This window comes from Babylonia areolata, chromosome 30, assembly GCF_041734735.1.
Source record: "Babylonia areolata isolate BAREFJ2019XMU chromosome 30, ASM4173473v1, whole genome shotgun sequence".
Taxonomy (NCBI): Eukaryota; Metazoa; Mollusca; class Gastropoda; order Neogastropoda; family Buccinidae; genus Babylonia; species Babylonia areolata.
The window spans coordinates 4960167-4979501 of NC_134905.1; the positions used below are offsets into that span (position 1 = coordinate 4960167).

General features: G+C 42.6%; 1 protein-coding gene across 1 annotated transcript in view; it reads right to left on the bottom strand.

Annotated features, from left to right (window-relative positions):
* LOC143275581 (myosin-VIIa-like) overlaps positions 1-19335 on the bottom strand; it is a 161951-nt gene that overhangs the window by 15902 nt on the left and 126714 nt on the right. Inside the window, exons 31-40 of the mRNA XM_076579785.1 lie at positions 17584-17792; positions 14230-14399; positions 11456-11640; positions 8689-8810; positions 7246-7406; positions 6040-6131; positions 5152-5213; positions 4310-4462; positions 2813-2918; positions 518-632 (exon numbers count right to left, since the gene is read on the bottom strand). Of these exons, the coding sequence (XP_076435900.1) occupies positions 518-632; positions 2813-2918; positions 4310-4462; positions 5152-5213; positions 6040-6131; positions 7246-7406; positions 8689-8810; positions 11456-11640; positions 14230-14399; positions 17584-17792 (1375 nt within the window). The remainder of the gene's footprint in view (positions 1-517; positions 633-2812; positions 2919-4309; positions 4463-5151; positions 5214-6039; positions 6132-7245; positions 7407-8688; positions 8811-11455; positions 11641-14229; positions 14400-17583; positions 17793-19335) is intronic.

Here is a 19335-nt window from a genome sequence, read left to right on the forward strand (position 1 = left end):
CAGATGGAGTCCTGTTAGCCTCAGCAGGCAGTTCTTCCAAGAGAAGGAAAACTCCCAAGAGAAAACCCGGCCAACTGTAAACCGTTACCAGAACAGGAAATCACCGAAGACGGCGCCACAGTGGCCTCTCTAAGGGGCGCGTGATCTAGTCAAAACCGGCTGTGCACGCACTCTACGACACATGGCTACGCAGACAACGTTAGACCGATGTGGTGTCGTCTTCCTGGACCATGGCCGGGGGGAGACGGTGCCGGGCCCTCAGCCTCAAAGGGGCCCATCCACTACTACCGACCACGGACGCGATCCTTCCCAGACTCTTTGGGGAGAACAGAATGGAGCACATGGGTGAGCAGCACTTCGTATCGTCCACTGGAATGCGGAAGGAGTACAGCGCAAGAAGGTTGAGCTCCAGCGGTTTCTGCGTGAAAATGCGATCGATGTGTGCTGCATCCAAGAGACCCACCTCAAGAACACTCACCGCTTTTTCAATCTATGCACAAATCATCAGACCACCCACCTTTGTCGGCAATCTTGACGAACAAGCTGAAGCCTTCGGGTGACTTGAGCGACAGCTTGTTGGCGATGTTCTGGCAGAAGTCTTTGGCCCTCGTGCTCGACTCCACCTCAAACGCCTGCAACATCACCATCACCATCATTGTCACCATCAGTTTTACCATCATCATCATCTTCATCATCACCATCACTGTCACCATCAGTTTTACCATCATCATCATCTTCATCAGTTTTACCACCATCAACATCTTCATCACCATCATCATCATTATGTATGTGTCCTAAATTCGACTGCATCTGTGTTTGTGTATGATTTTCGATTTATGTTTGTACCTTTTATGTACCCTGACCCCCCCCCCCCACCCCCAATATTCCTTGTGACCCCAGTGCACTTGGTAATAAAGACATATAAAGAGTCGTCAGGGAAGTAGACTTTGTGCAGGATCTGTGAGGTTTTGTGCTGAATGGCTTCAACTACTAAAAAAAGAACGTGTAGCTAAGTAACCAGAGAGAGATGTATAGCTAAGTAACTAGAAAGAGATGTGTAGCTATGTAGCTACACACCTCATCTGAGTCGTCTGGGAAGTAGACCTTGTGCAGGATCTGTGTCGTTTTGTGCTGAATAGCTTCAGATGTGTAGCTATGTAACTAGAAAGAGACGTGTAGCTATGTTAACTACCCACCTAATCCGAGTCGTCGGGGAAGTAGACTTTGTGTAGGACCTGTGTAGTTTTGTGCTGAATAGCTTCAGATGTGTAGTTATGTAACTAAAAATAGACGTGTAGTTATGTTAACTACCTACCTCGTCCGAGTCGTCGGGGAAGTAGACTTTGTGCAGGATCTGTGTAGTTTTGTGCTGAATGGCTTCCACTACTAAAAAAGGACGTGTAGCTAATTAACTAGAAAAAGATGTGTAGCTGTGTAATTAGAAAGAGATGTGTAGCTATGTTAACTACCTACCTCATCCGAGTCGTTGGGGAAGTAGACTTTGTGCAGGATCTGTGTAGTTTTGTGCTGAATGGCTTCAGATGTGTAGCTATGTAACTAGAAAGAGACGTGTAGCTATGTTAACTACCCAACTCATCCGAGTCGTCGGGGAAGTAGACTTTGTGTAGGATCTGTGTGGTTTTGTGCTGAATAGCTTCAGATGTGTAGTCATGTAACTAAAAATAGACGTGTAGCTATGCTAACTACCTACCTCGTCCGAGTCATCGGGGAAATAGACTTTGTGTAGGATCTGTGTAGTTCTGTGCTGAATAGCTTCAGATGTGTAGTTATGTAACTAATAATAGACGTGTAGCTATGTTAACTACCTACCTCGTCTGAGTCGTCGGGGAAGTAGACTTTGTGTAGGATCTGTGTAGTTTTGTGCTGAATAGCTTCAGATGTGTAGTCATGTAACTAAAAATAGACGTGTAGCTATGTTAACTACCTACCTCGTCCGAGTCGTCGGGGAAGTAGACTTTGTGTAGGATCTGTGTAGTTCTGTGCTGAATAGCTTCAGATGTGTAGTTATGTAACTAAAAATAGACGTGTAGCTATGTTAACTACCTACCTCGTCCGAGTCGTCGGGGAAGTAGACTTTGTGTAGGATCTGTGTCGTTTTGTGCTGAATGGCTTCAGATGTGTAGTTATGTAACTAAAAATAGACGTGTAGCTATGTTAACTACCTACCTCGTCTGAGTCGTCGGGGAAGTAGACTTTGTGTAGGATCTGTGTAGTTTTGTGCTGAATAGCTTCAGATGTGTAGTTATGTAACTAAAAATAGACGTGTAGTTATGTTAACTACCTACCTCGTCCGAGTCGTCGGGGAAGTAGACTTTGTGCAGGATCTGTGTAGTTTTGTGCTGAATGGCTTCCACTACTAAAAAAGGACGTGTAGCTAATTAACTAGAAAAAGATGTGTAGCTGTGTAATTAGAAAGAGATGTGTAGCTATGTTAACTACCTACCTCATCCGAGTCGTTGGGGAAGTAGACTTTGTGCAGGATCTGTGTAGTTTTGTGCTGAATGGCTTCAGATGTGTAGCTATGTAACTAGAAAGAGACGTGTAGCTATGTTAACTACCCACCTCATCCGAGTCGTCGGGGAAGTAGACTTTGTGTAGGATCTGTGTGGTTTTGTGCTGAATAGCTTCAGATGTGTAGTCATGTAACTAAAAATAGACGTGTAGCTATGTTAACTACCTACCTCGTCCGAGTCGTCAGGGAAGTAGACTTTGTGTAGGATCTGTGTCGTTTTGTGCTGAATGGCTTCAGATGTGTAGTTATGTAACTAAAAATAGACGTGTAGCTACCTACCTCGTCCGAGTCGTCGGGGAAGTAGACTTTGTGTAGGATCTGTGTAGTTTTGTGCTGGATAGCTTCCACCTCCACCTGGTGTGGAGGGTACTTCCGTGTGCCGTTCCTGTAAAACACACACACATGTACATGTACACACACGTGTATATTCGTATGTACATACACACACACACACACATATGTGTACACACACGCACATACACTTGTGAAATTTCGCTTACACACACACGTAAGTACACACACACATGTGCATGTGTATATTCTGATATTCGCTTCCAAACACACACACTTAATGTACACACACACACACACATGTACACACATGTATATTCGCTAGCACACACAATCACCTACATGCACACATGTGTATATTCACTTGCACACACAAACACACACACATATGTACACACATGCATATTCACTTGCACACACACACACACACACATACACACACACATGTACATACATGCATATTCACATACACACACACACACACACACAGATACATGCACACATATGCATATTCGAATGCACAACCACACACACTTATCCACATAAACTAACACATATTTTCATACACACATATATGCATCCACATCCACACACACACATGTATATCCACATCCTTGTAGTGGAGTGATGGTCTAGAGGTAACGCGTCCGCCTAGGAAGCGAAAGAATCTGAGCGCGTTGTTTCAAATCATGGCTCAGCCGCTGATATTTTCTCCCCCTCCACTAGACCTTGAGTGGTGGTCTGGACGCTAGTTATTCGGATGAGACGATAAACCGAGGTCCCGTGTGCAGCATGCACTTAGCGTACGTAAAAGAACCCACGGCAACAAAAGGGTTGTTCCTGGCAAAATTCTGTAGAAAAATCCACTTCGATAGGAAAAACAAATAACACTGCACGCAGGGGTGGGGGGGGGGGGGGGGGGGAGGGTGGTGCTGCAGTGTAGCGACACGGCTCTCCCCGGGGAGAGCAGCCCAAATTTCACACAGAAGAATCTGTTGTGATAAAAAAAGAAATACAAATACAAATAAGGATTTCTAATCCGCGTGTGTGGGGTGGGTGGGTGCGGGTGTGTGCTGATTATCTGGTTGCGGTTTTCCGCAATTTATCTTTATTCTTATCTTATCTGTCTATTATAATCAATGTGCAGTACAGTAGGCTATGTTTATAATTATATTCAAATAATGTTTCTTAATTCTTTCTGTTTTTACATTAAGAATACTAGTTATTACCTGCAGTGTGTGGATGGATGTATGTATAAAACGGTGTATGTGATATTTTTTTAAAATTTGTATCTTCGTAATATTCGTAAAAGCTGTTGTTGACTTTTTACAGTTATGGTCCCCATGTTGTTTACTTGTCTATGTTGCGATAATGCACCTGACCAAATTTCTCCAGTTGGAGATAATAAAGTTATTCTTATCTTATCTTATTTGCTCGATAACAGTGAGGCCTCCTTGAGCAAACTGAGAGGGAAACCGCGTTTACCTGAGCGTCTTCTGCAGTCTGTTGAGGCAGTCGTTGACGATGGGGTGTGAACGTGTGCGCAGGAACTGCATCAGTTCTCGCAGGAGGTTGGTGCTGGGGGCGAAGCACCCGGTGGACAGCCACATCAGCTCCCAGCCCCTCTCCTCACTCACTCTGCGGAAAGGGGGGGGAGAGAGAGTTCGAATCTCCAAACAAGCTGTGTTGTACGTTGTTGAGTTTGCACTGTGTGGTTTGTCGTTGTGTTGTGTTGTGTTGTGTTGTGTTGTGTTGTGCTGTGCTGTGTTGAGTGTGGCGTTGAATTTGCATTGTGTGGTTTGTTATTGTGTTGTGTTTTATGTTGCTGAATTTGTATGGTGTGGTATGTCATTGTGTTGTGTTGTGTTGTGTGGGAAGAAGTGTGTGTGTGTGTGTGTGTGTGTGTGTGTGTGTGTGTGTGTGTGTGTGTGTGTGTGTGTGTAGGGGGGGCGGGGAATAGGGAGAGACAACACTGGGGGAAAAATGGAAGGAAATACAAACATCAAACAACTATAACAAGTGTGTGTGTGTGTGTGTGTGTGTGTGTGTGTGCGCATAAGTGCACAAGTGTCAATAAATAACTAAACAAACAAATAAATAAACATAGATAGACAGATAGATAGAAGGATAGACAGATGGACAGATGGATAGATAAATAAATATAGATAGACAGACAGCCAGAGACGGATGGATAGATACATGGATAGACAGACACACAGACAGACAGACAGACAGACAGACAGACATGTCAGCATCTTGAACACTGCGTGGGACAGCGCGAGCACATGTGCTGGGTGTACTGTACACGGTACACAGAAGCCACCCACCCGTTCCGATTGTCCGTCAACTGCTTCATCAACTGGCAGTACACCTCATCTCGCAGGATCTCCTGGGGGGGAAGGAAGGACAGTGTGTTAGTTCATTCAGACTTCTTCTTCTTCTTCTGCGTTCGTGGGCTTCAACTCCCACGTTCACTCGTATATACGCAAGTGGGCTTTTTACGTGTATGACCGTTTTTACCCCGCCATGTAGGCAGCCATACTCCGCTTTCAGGGATGTGCATGCTGGGTATGTTCTTGTTTCCATAACCCACCGAACGCTGACATGGATTACCGGATCTTTAACGTGCGTATTTGATCTTCTGCTTGCGTATACACACGAAGGGGGTTCAGGCACTGGCAGGTCTGCACATATGTTGACCTGGGAGATCGTAAAAATCTCCACCCTTTACCCACCAGGCGCCGTCACCATGATTCGAACCCGGGGCCCTCAGATTGACAGTCCGACGCTTTAACCACTCGGCTATTGCGCCCGTCATGAAATGTTTTTGAATTGAACTGAATTGAATTCTTCACGTTGTCCTGTACTCCATGTTGACAACACATGTCTGACACAATGTTTCACATCTTGAAGTCACATTCTGAAGGTGAGTCTTCATGTCTCTCTCTCTCTCTCTCTCTCTCTCACACACACACACACACAAACTCACACACACACACTCACACACACATACACACTCACACACACACTCACACCACACACACACTCACACCACACAACACACACCACACACACACACACCACACACACACACACAACACACACACTCACACACACACAAACACACACAAACTCACACACACACACACAAACACACACACACACACAATGCTTTCTGCTGCTGACGTTCACCCAGCCAGTCTTCCAAGACTCACGTTTCGTAGCGGTGCCTCAAAGATCTGGTCGGTGAACTCGTTGGCTATCCGGCTCTTTCTGCTGGGGTGGTCTCCCATGTATTTCAGGATCGGTGGATCGCAGTTAAGGGGGGATAAACCTTGTGCAGACTGAATTCACCCATACAAAAAGGGGGCATAACCTGGTGCAGACTGAATTAACCCATGTGGAGTGATGGCCTAGAGGTAACGCGTCCACGATAAACCGAGGTCCCGTGTGCAGCATGCACTTACCGCACGTAAAAGAACCCACGACAACAAAAGGGTTGTTCCTGGCAAAATTCTGTAGAAAAATCCACTTCGATAGGAAAAACAAATAAAACTACACGCACGTATGGGTTAATTCAGTCTGCACCAGGTTATGCCCCTTTTTTGTATTGTATTGTATTGTATTTCTCTTTTTGTCACCACAGATCTGTTCACCAGATTCCTCCAGGTCTGTTGAGTGTGTGTCACAGCCTGGGTTTTGCAACTGGTTTTTCTGTTCTTCTTGAACTTGAGCTTATGTTTTCCTTTTTTTGTCCCAACAGATTTCTCTGCGTGAAATTCAGGCTGCTCTCCCCAGGGAGAGCAGCTCCACCCATTTTTTTTTCTTTGTATTTTTTCCTGCATGCAGTTTTATTCATTTTTCCTATCGAAGTGGATTTTTCTACAGAATTTTGCCAGGAACAACCCTTTTGTTGCTGTAGGTTCTTTTACGTGCGCTAAGTGCATGCTGCACACGGGACCTCGGTTTATCGTCTCATCCGAATGACTAGCGTCCAGACCACCACTCAAGGTCTAATGGAGGGGGAGAAAACATCGGCGGCTGAGCCGTGATTTGAACCAGCGCGCTCAGATTCTCTCGCTTCCTAGGCGGACGCGTTACCTCTAGGCCATCACAACCGTCAGTTCTTAAAACCAATGAAAGTGAACACAATATGAAGTTAAAAGTCTGATAAAAGCAGCGTTAAAAACACCAGTTCACTCATCTTGCTCAATCAAATGTGAAATTCAAACAAGTTTACACTAAAAACAGTGTAAAAAATACAATTTCACCCACGCATGCTTTAGTCCACATAAAATTTGAATCAAGCACACACACACAAAAAAAACCCAACAACTTTAATTTCCTTCAAGAACTGGAAAAGAGTGTCTTGGGGGTTTAACTCTTTCTCCACGAAGTGCACCCCGGTCACAAAAGGATATCCAGGAAGCAGAGGCATGCCTCAGAGCTGTGCTCCTCCTTGCCCATCAACTTCTTCAGCAGCGGCTGTTTGAGGGGCTCCTTGGAGTAGCGCCACAGCTCCTCGGAGCGTTTCCGTCTTGGCGCCTTCAACGTCCCGGTCAGCGTCCGTTTGGGCGGCAACCTGGACGGGAGGGAACATGGATTATCAAGATGAAGACATATCAGTTTCATAGTCAGTTCCATTTTTTTTTTTTTTTTTTTTTTTTTCAAAATTCAGTTTCACCTATTCTATTCTACTCTGTTCTCAAGGAAGGTGGCAGAATGGTTAAGACGCTCATCTGCCAATACAGAGAGTCTGTGAGGGTGAGGGTTTGAATCCCACTCTTGCCCTTTCTCCCACTGGAAAATCAAACCGAGCGTCTGATCATTCGGATGAGACGACAAACTGAAATACTGTGTGCACTTGGCACACTGAAAAAAAACAACAAAAAACCCCATGGCAACGAGAGTGTTGTCCTCTGGCAAAAGTCTGTAGAAGATATCGGATAGGTACACAAATATAAGCTTGCACTCGAGGCCTGACTAAGCGCGCTGGGTTACGCTGCTGTTCAAGCATCTGTCTAGCAGATGACGTGTAGCGAATATGGATTTAAATAATAATAATAATAATGGTATTTATATAGCGCTGGATCTTGTGCAGAGACAAATCAAAGGGCTTTCGCACCAGTCATTCACACGCATGCATAACTCTAAAACTGTAGAAACTAAAGACAAGGAAGGGCAGGCAAGGGAGGCTATTTTGGGAAGAGGTGGGTTTTAAGGCCAGACTTGAAAGAGCTGAGTGTGGAGACTTGACGAAGCGAAAAAGGAAGTTCATTCCAATCGCAAGGTCCAGAAACAGAGAAAGAACGGCGGCCAACAGTCGAGTGTTTGAATCTGGGTATGCGTAAACAGAGTGGATCCGAAGCCGATCGTAGTGAGCGAGATGGAGTGTAGAGGTGAAGGGAGCCGCAGAGATAGGAAGGGGCAGTTTTGTGAATGCATCTATAACATAGAGTGCTGATCTTGTACTTTATTCGGTGTGAGACAGGGAGCCAGTGGAGATGTTGCAAAAGAGGAGTGATGTGCTCAGATCTTTTCTTTGGATTTGTCCAAACATGGTGACGCCTCCTTGAGAAACTGGAAACTGATCTATTCTCAGTTTCAGTTTCAGTAGCTCAAGGAGGCATCACTGCATTCGGACAAATCCATATACGCTACACCACATCTGCCAAGCAGATGCCTGACCAGCAGCATAACCCAACGCGCTTAGTCAGGCCTTGAGAAAAAAAAATAATAATAAGGGTGAATAAATTATAGACAAGCTTACATAAATAAATAAATAATAATTATGATATATAAAAAAAAAAGGTAGTAGTAATATGTCTATTCTCAGTTCCTACAGCGTTCTGGTACCATCTCACCTGAAGTGATCCATGGCGTATTCCTGCAAGGTGTATGCTGCTTCATCCGTCTTGAGAGGGATGTCTTCGTGCATGGGCGGCAGAATGCGTTCCGTGTTCTCTCCGGAGTGAAGGAAGAGATTCTGTAACACCCATTGTCATCGTCATTATCTCATCTTTGTCATGGTTATCATCATCATCATCATCTCATCTTGTAGGTTTTGTCATGATCACTATCTCATCTTTGTCATGGCTGTCATTGTTGTCTCAACTTTGTCATGTTTGTCACTGTTATCTCATCTTTGTCATGGTTGTCATCATCATCATCTCATAGGTCTTGTCATGATCACTATCTCATCTTTGTCATGGTTGTCATCATCATCATAATCTCATCTTGTAGGTTTTGTCATGATCACTATCTCATCTTTGTCATGGTTGTCACCATCATCATAATCTCATCTTGTAGGTTTTGTCATGATTACTATCTCATCTTTGTCATAGTTGTCATTGTCATCTCATCTTTGTCATGGTTGTCATTGTTATCTCAACTTTGTATTTGTATTTGTTTTTATCACAACAGATTTCTCTGTGTCTGACACAGATGGATGGATGTCATTATCATTATCCAATCTGTATTATCTTTGTCACTGTCATCATGTCATCTGTGTCACCATCATTATCTCACCTTCATCATGGATGTTTGCCACCATTTCTTAAAAAAAAAAAAAATAAAAAAAAAAATAAAAAAAAACTCACCAGGATTTCCTCACAAGATGACGGGTGATGGTTCACAGTAAACAGATGCACAAAATAAGCAAGAGAGGCAAGGCCTTCAAGACTCACTTGTTATAAATTACGTCCCCTAGCATTAATTACAGAGTAATTTCCCTTTTTTTACTATCTGCACCAAAACGTTTGCAAAATAAATAAAAATTCCACGCTTAGCAAAAGAAGTTCCTGTTTGAACAAAAAATGATAATAATGACTCCTTTTGTTGTTGTGTCAGAATATCAGATCAAAGTGCCAAGTTCAGAGAATACAAACAATATAAATATAACAGTAAATGCAGTTTGCATGTAATTAGGCTTTTTTTTTTTTTTTTTTTGTGCCCATCCCAGAGGTGCAATATTGTTTTAAACAAGATGACTGGAAAGAACTGAATTTTTCCTATTTTTATGCCAAATTTGGTGTCAACTGACAAAGTATTTGCAGAGAAAACGTCAATGTTAAAGTTTACCACGGACACACAGACACACACACACAGACAACCGAACACCGGGTTAAAACATAGACTCACTTTGTTTACACAAGTGAGTCAAAAATATAAAACAACACGGAACAAAACAAAGCAAAACATACACAAAACCAAAACCCGATAACAAGAAGACCCCCCTCCCCCAAAAACGCTTACAAGGATTTCCTCTGGAGGTTAGGCAATAGTGGAGAAGAACGTAGACGCAAAAAAATAAGATAAAACAACATGGAACAAAACAGAAACATACACAAAACCAACACCCAGCAAAACGAAGAAACCCCACCCCCACACCCCTAAAAATAAACCCCTGACTAGGATTTCCTTAGGAGGTTGGGTGATGGTGGGCAGGACGTAGAGGCACAAAATAAAATAAAACAACACATAACAAAACAAATCAAAACGTAGAAAAAAAACAACCAATACCCAACAAAAAGAAGACCCCCACCCCCTAAAAATAAACCTTAGGAGGTTGGGTGATGGTGGGCAGGACGTAAACGCACGAAATAAAACAACGTGGAACAAAACAAAAACATACACAAAACCAACAGTGAACACCCAACAAAAACAAGAACCCCCACCCCTGTAAAAATAAACCCCTGACTAGGATTTCCTTACGAGGTTGGGTGATGGTGGGCAGGACGTAAACGCATGAAATAAAACAACGTGGAACAAAACAAAAACATACACAAAACCAACAGTGAACACCCAACAAAAGGAAGACCCCCTACCCCCACCCCTCCTAAAAAAACAACAAAAAAACCCATAACAGAATTTCCTCAGGAGGTTGTGTGATGGTGGGCAGGACGCAGACACACAAAATAAAATAAAACAACACAGAACAAAAGAAATCAAAACGTAGAAAAAAAACCCAATACCCAACAAAAAGAAGACCCCCCGGCCCCCTCCCAGGATTTCCTCAGGAGGTTGGGTGATGGTCAGAAGGACATAGACACACAAAATAAGACAAAACAACACATAACAAAACAAAGCAAAACGTATATACAAAACAAAAACCCAACAACAAGAAGAAAACCTCAACAAAAAAAACAAAACCCAACAAAACAAACCCTTACCAGGATTTCCTCAGGAGGGCGGGTGATGGTGGGCAGGACGCAGACACAAAAAATAAAATAAAACAACACAGAACAAAACAAATCAAAACGTAAAAAAAAAACCCCAATACCCAACAAAAAGAAGACCCCCCGGCCCCCTCCCAGGATTTCCTCAGGAGGTTGGGTGATGGTCAGAAGGACATAGACACACAAAATAAGACAAAACAACACATAACAAAAAAAGCAAAACGTATATACAAAACAAAAACCCAACAACAAGAAGAAAACCTCAACAAAAAAAACAAAACCCAACAAAACAAACCCTTACCAGGATTTCCTGAGGTGGTCGGGTGATGGTCGGAAGGACGTAGACACACAAAATAAGACAAAACAACACAGAACAAAACAAAGCAAAACATATATACAAAACAAACACCCAACAACAACAAGAAAACCTAAAAAAAACCCCAAAAACCCTTACCAGGATTTCCTCAGGCGGTCGGGTGATGGTCGGAAGGACGTAGACGCACTCTGCAGGGAAGTCACCCTTGTGGTCGGTGCGCATGTTCTGGCCCGAGCACCACCCAGAGTTCATCACCGTCTCCCCGCTGTGCTGATCCAACACGATCAGGTCTCCCTTCTGGAACGTCAGGAAGTTGGGGCCGTCTGTGTTCCCGGAAACGAAACGAAAAAGAAACATGGGGTTAACTCTCTCCGTTTAAGTCTACTGATAGCTACTGTAGCTTTTTATTGGACTAGTTGACTCACTTGTGTAGACAAAGTGAGTCTATGTTTTAACCCGGTGTTCGGTTGTCTGTGTGTGTGTGTGTGTCCGTGTGTCTGTGTGTCCGTGGTAAACTTTAACATTGACATTTTCTCTGCAAATACTTTGTCAGTTGACACCAAATTTGGCATAAAAATAGGAAAAATTCAGTTCTTTCCAGTCATCTTGTTTAGAACAATATTGCACCTCTGGGATGGGCACAAAAAAATTTAAAAAAGAAGCCTAATTATATGCAAACTGCATTTACTGTTATATTTATATTTTTTGTATTCTCTAAACTTGGCACTTTGACCTGATATTCTGACACAACAACAAGAGGAGTCATTATTATCATTTTTTGTTCAAACAGGAACTTCTTTTGCTAAGCATGGAAGTTTTATTTATTTTGCAAACGTTTTGGTGCAGATAGTAAAAAAAGGGAAATTACTCTGTAATTAATGCTAGGGGACTTAATTTGCTTTAAACTGATCTTTCTCATCTTAAACATTACATTTTGAAATTATACTCAATACATAAAAAGCTTGGATTTTTTTTAAAGTGTATCACAAGTGAGTCTTGAAGGCCTTGCCTCTCTTGTTTTTCATACAATGGAAATTCCTTCTACAACAACCCTGTGGAACTCCCTCCCTGACCATGTCAAGAATTGTAACTCTCTAAGTGCATTTAAACGCTACTTGTCTGCTAACGATTCCATTGTACCTATATATTATTATTTTGGTGAACGTAAGGAACAAATAATTCATTGTCGACTCCGTCTTCAGATAAGTGATCTTAGAAATGACATGTTTCATCGCCACTTAGTGGATGATCCATTCTGCGATTGTGGCAATGGTAGAGAAACAGCTGAGCACTATTTGCTATCGTGTCCGCGTTTTAGAGTGGCTCGTATAAATACTGTCTTAAATCTTCCCCAAGAATATATTCAGATACATACTCTCCTGCATGGTAATTCTAATTTTCAACTTAACATAAACATGCTGATATTTGAAACTGTACACAATCACTGAATCCAGTAGATTTTAAGTATGCACTGTTCTAGGTGTGTAGGTGTGACCAACTATATCTTCTACATTGGACATGTAATCTTTCCTTACTTCCTGTCTAGTCCGTCTAATCAAGTACGATTATGCGTAATGTCATTCCCTCTCCATGTGTATATTTTTTCTTGTTTTTTTTCTTCTCTTTTTTCTTTTCTTCTCTCATTTCTTATCTTATTCACTAACTTGTTTTTTCTTACCTTTTTCTGCTTTCTGTTGTGTGAACAACGTATCTTAAAAAATGATGTTTATATTCATTGTAAATTCTTTAAATATATTAATCTCCACGGCGGCTCAAGGAAAAAGAGAGGGAAAAAAAGTAGGGAAAAAAGGGGGAAACAATGTATGTCTGCAATGACTGTCGCTTTTCTGCATTTGGAAAATGTGTATTTTAACATAATTGCAATTGTGTAGCGTCCACCAGCCGTCAAACGAAACAAATGTATTTAATCACATTCCTGAGCACGATATAAGCTATTAGCTTGTTGTTGCTCCGCTGTCTATCTGTACATGTGTGACATATTTACTGAATAAAATTTTGTTTAAATCAATGGAAATTTTTTCCCTAAAATTACGTTTATCTAACATACTTACCGTGACCCACTAGTGCAGACTCCGGCAGGGAGTCCGATTCCTGTCCTGTGCAAACTACTATCCGCCTATGCGGAGAAAACGAAAGTAGCTATGGCCGATAGCCTCCCGGAAGTAGGTTACCTCCCCTCTGTATCCCTGACTAGCTTCCTCTTTTTCCAGCAGCCATCTTGACTCCTGATCCTGTGCTCTTCATACGGCTAAGTTTTTTTTCGTATTTCTGTCTGTCTATCGATTCTTTGACACTCATGTTTTGTATCTGACAAAGACTTGTATCAAGTCACAAACTTACTAAGCTTGTTTGGGCAATCAAGCTAAAATTATGGCGCAGTCGCAATCGTAAGGGCCCTCTACCTCGGGTTCTTTCAACAAAAGAGAGTTTTGTCTAACATCCCGTCATACATATTGGTGATTGTAGACATTCTGTAAGAGTACTGATTTTTACATTTGAGTGTTATCGTTCAGGAGAGAAGGGGGAGGGGGACAAATGGGTAAAAGACTCGGTGGTGAAAGAGTTAAAGTGTTTTTCTTCTTTGACCTTATTTATCATCATTGTTGTCTTATTTATTTATTTATTATTATTTTATTTATTTTATTATTATTATTATCATTACTACTACCTTTTTTTATGTCATAATTATTGTTTATTTATTTATTTATTTATTTATGTAAGCTTATCTATTATTTATTCACCTTTTTTTTTTTTCTCAAGGCCTGACTAAGCGCGTTGGGTTACGCTGCTGGTCAGGCATCTGCTTGGCAGATGTGGCGTAGCGTATATGGATCTGTCCGAACGCAGTGACGCCTCCTTGAGCTACTGAAACTGAAACTCTTTGACCTGACCTTGTGAAGAGTAGTCCTGGATGGCGATGACGTACTTGGAGCGTTTCTTCAGACCCTCCAGGAAGGTCACCACAAGGTCGCGGATGTCCTCAGCATTGGGGGAAGTGAAGGTGTACTCGTCTCCCTTGACTGTGGCCAACGTGAAGCTCTGGCCATGCATCTTGCCCGTCCTGGGGGGTATAGTAAGTCGGAGAATTGAACTGAATTCAACTGAATGAATTTTTTTTTTCTTAATTCTCTGATGGTAACAGAGTAAGACAATGCTTTTTTTTTTCCCACCCTGGGGGATGAACTGAATATATGATATTTATTTTCTGGATTGAATATTTGATTTATATTTTCTGAGGATAACAGAGAATGCTTTTTTCCCCTTCCCCTCCTGTCCTGGAAGAGAGGGAGAATTGAGCTGAAAGGATAATTATTTTCATTCTCTGAGGGTAACAAAGAGTAAGAAAAACAATGCTCCCCCCCCCCCCCCCCCCCACCCCCCCCCCCCACAACACCAGGCATTCCCACAATCAACAGTACACCACGGAAACCTGGTACAGGGACTACAGGAAATTTTCCTTCTTTCCCCGCACTACTGACCAGGGAGTACAACAAGCTCCCGCCTGAGGCAGTATCAGCCTCGGCGGAGAGCCTCCAATCCTACTTCTGACCCCCCCCCCTCCCCCCCCCCTCCCCACAACACCAGGCATTCCCACAATCAACAGTACACCACGGCAACCTGGTACAGGGGACTACAGGAAATTTTCCTTCTTTCCCCGCACTACTGACCAGGGAGTACAACAAGCTCCCGCCTGAGGCAGTATCAGCCTCGGCAGAGAGCCTCCAATCCTACTTCTGACCCCCCCCCCCTTCTCCTCTCCCCCACCCCCCTTCTCCTCTCCCCCCCACCCCCCAGCTCTCAACTTCCTTCCCACCCACAACAAAGTACGTCCTACAAACATTGTCCAGAGGTCTGAAATAGGGGGGGAGGGGGGGGGGGGGGGGGGGGGGATTGAAGACATTTTGTTAAAGTATTTTTGAATACATTTGAGTATTATCGGTTAGAAGGGGTGGGAGATGTGAATGAATGGAGGGTTGGGGGAAACTGGGCAAATGAGGGTGAAATGTGGGTGAAATCTGAAAAAAAAAAAAAAAAAGAAAAAAAATTTCTAAATACAATTGCAGGAAATTAGTCAAAGGACTTCGTAAAAGAGAAATTGTTAAACTGACAAGCGAAACGAATGATAATGAATGCAAAAAGTCAAAAACATCAACGTTCTCAGTCACTTGTGAAGACACATTTTCGTGTACATAAGGCTTCATCAAGCTACAGTCAAAAATTATATGCTCAATTGTCCGGTTACTAAAGCATATGCATTTGATTGACATTAGAACAATACTTGGTCCGTAATGAATTTGATAATAGTCTGAGAACTAAACTCAGAACTGGTCCCCTTAGTTAGGCACCGACTACCCAAACAAACCCCACAACACAGCAGCAAACTGGAACTTTTGTAAATGCCAAAATCTTCAACTTGATGAAAGCGGGCGGATACAAAAGAAAGATGAAGGGAGAAAACTTCGCTGAACTGAATAAACAATTTTCATTTTCAGTTCAGAGGGTAATAGAGTAAGCAAGATGATACTTTTTTTTTTTTAATCCCATGTCTAGAAAAGAGGGAAAATTGAACTGAATATTTGTATTTGTATTTCTTTTTATCACAACGGATTCCTCTGTGTGAAATTCGGGCTGCTCTCCCCAGGGAGAGTGTGTCACTAAAATACAGTGCCATCCTTTTTTTTTGGTATTTTTTCCTGCATGCAGTTTTATTTGTTTTTCCTATCGAAGTGGATTTTTCTACAGAATTTTGCCAGGAACAACCCTTTTGTTGCCGTGGGTTCTTTTACGTGCGCTAAGTGCATACTGCACATGGGACCTCGGTTTATCGTCTTATCCAAATGACTAGCGTCCAGACCACCACTCAGGGTCTAGTGGAGGGGGAGAAAATATCAGCGGCTGAGCCGTGATTCGAACCAGAGCACTCAGATTCTCTCACTTCCTTGGCGGACGTGGTACCTCTAGGCCATCGCTCCACTTGATGTAGTAAGTATTTTCTTCATTTTCTGAGGTTGTGGAGGAAGGTGGCAGAATGGTTAAGACGCTCAGCTGCCAATACAGAGAGTCCGTGAGGGTGTGGGGTCGAATCCCGCTCTCGCCCTTTCTCCTAAGTTTGACTGGAAAATCAAACTGAGCATCTAGTCTTTCGGATGAGACGATAAACCGAGGTCCCGTGTGCAGCACGCACTTGGCGCACTGAAAAAGAACCCATGGCAACGAGAGTGTTGTCCTCTGGCGAAATTACGTAAAATGAAATCCACTTTCATAGGTACACAAATATGTAAGCATGCACTCAAGGCCTGACTAAGCGCGTTGGGTTATGCTGCTGGTCAGGCATCTGCTCAACAGATGTGGTGTAGCGTGTATGGATTTGTCCGAACGCAGTGATGCCTCCTTGAGAAAGTGAAACTGAAACTGAAAACTGAGGTTAACTCACTCAGTACGGCCAGTCCTCTCTTCTCCTCTACACAGACCCCTCGGATGTCCAGTGGGTGTCTGAATGACCCAACCTTTAGCTTCCGTCGTCAGAATTGTGGTATTCTTTGTCAACATTCACGTCTTCAGTATAAGAGCCTTCCGCTTGCAATATTTTGATGATGGTAATTGGGGTGAAACGCTGTTAACGTCGTCTCTTTCGCCGTTCATATGGAAAGAGTTAACAGAGTAAGAGAGACAATGCTTTTTTCCCCCCCAACCCATTCCCGCATTTTACAACCATTGGGGCAATGAATTCATCATATCCACTGTGTCTAGCGCGTGGAATAGAAAAGTAAGGCCTTCTTCTTCTTCTTCTGCATTCACTCGTATGCACACGAGTGGGCTTTTACGTGTATGACCGTTTTTACCCCGCCATGTAGGCAGCCATACTCCGTTTTCAGGGGTGTGCATGCTGGGTATGTTATTGTTTCCATAACCCACCGAACGCTGACATGCATTACAGGATCTTTAACGTGCGTATTTGATCTTCTGCTTGCATATACACACGAAGGGGGTTCAGGCACTAGCAGGTCTGCACATATGTTGACCTGGGAGATCGTAAAAATCTCCACCCTTTACCCACCAGGCGCCGTCACCGTGATTCGAACCCGGGACCCTCAGACTGACAGTCCAACGCTTTAACCACTCGGCTATTGCGCCCATCTGAACAGTAAGGCCCAATCCTCTCCTTCCTGTACAAACACAAGACCAAAAAAAAACAAAAAAACCAACAACCACAACAACAAAAAAACCCACCCCACACAACTCACCTGCTACTGGAGACAGCGGTGATTTCAGGGAAGGACAACTCCAGCAGCACCTGCTCCTGATCATCGACGACGTAGACGCCAGTCCAGTTGACGGCGATGATGACGTCGTTCTTGGGCAGGCTGGGACCGGAGAATTTGTAGGCCTCGTAGAACCGCGAGAACAGCAGCGGCCATTTGTACTTGGCGTAGCTCACCACGTCTTCTTTCACCTGATGATAAAGATGACAATGACGATCATTATAATGATGATGGTAATCATCATGACAGTGATGATGATGATGATGATGATGATAATAATTATCACGATAATGATAATAACAATTATTATTATGATAATGATGATGACAATCATGATAATAATAATGATGATAATTACTAAAACTAATGATGATAATGATAATAATGATAATCATGATAACAACTTTTAAGTCTCATAGAACTGTGAGAACAGCAGCGACCATTTGTACTTGGCATAGTTCACCACGTCTTCTTTCACCTGATGATAATGATGATGATTATGATGATGATGTTAATAATAATAATGATAATAATAACAAAAATGATGATAATGATAATGATAATCATAACAACAACAATAAGAATAAGAATAATAATAATAATACCAACAATAATGATAATAACAAGGATATATGACTTGTCATTCCCCCTTCTCCCTGCCTCGCGCTGGGACACCTCGGGAGGCGACGCTCGTACCTCTTTCCCCCCCGGTCCCCTTCATGACCGTTTTACTGGTACGAACGTCGCCTCCGCGATCAGCGTCTAACGACGCATCGCCGCGGTCCGTATCGGGAGGAATCATGAGCTCCGGGCCTGGGAGAGTCTCTTACCGAGTCTCAATCCCAGCATCATGATTCCCTGCCTTCGTGGTATGGCACACGAGGCATGGAACCCGCGCTTAGGCACCCAGCGAAAATCCGACCCCCAACAGAGAAAGGAAAGACAGGATCGACTTAGAGGCAGAAAAAATCGAACGAATCGAGGGTGCCGAGTCGAATCGAGTACACAGAATGTAAGAATACAATAAACACAAGCCGCATGCAACAAAATAAGGCCAAAAGGATACGCTGAACAGCCGAAAAAAGCGTAAGACGAGACAGAGCGTAAACCTGACAAGATGGCGTGGAGAGCCTTGGCCAAAGGAATGATTAAGCGCTTATAGTTTTTAGAGGCGTTTGATTGGCTGAGAGCGGTGGGCCCATCTTTTCACTGTTAGCCGCGCGAAATTTGGCCAAGCAGAGCAAACCAATAGGCCTAGTTTGCATCAGTTTGACATGGTACAGTATATGACACCAAAAATATTATTATTATTATCATTACTAATAATAATGGTAATAACAAGGATAAAATCAATACTACTACTACTAATGATGATAATGATGACAGCAACAGCAATACTAATAATAATAATGACGATGACAGTAATAATAATGATGATGATGATGATAGTAATATTGATGAAGATGATGATAATGATGATGATGATGAAGTAACAATACTGAGAATCATATTAATACTAATGATGATGATGATAATACTAACACTAATGATGATAATGATGATAACAACAACAATAATAATGACAATAACTTAATAACAATTACAACAATAATGACAATAATAACAACAGTAATAATACTAAATAATAATAATAATATTGATAATAATAAGTATCCATACAGCGCCGTTTCATCATTACGATACATTTGAAAAAAAAAAAAAATTCTTATCCAA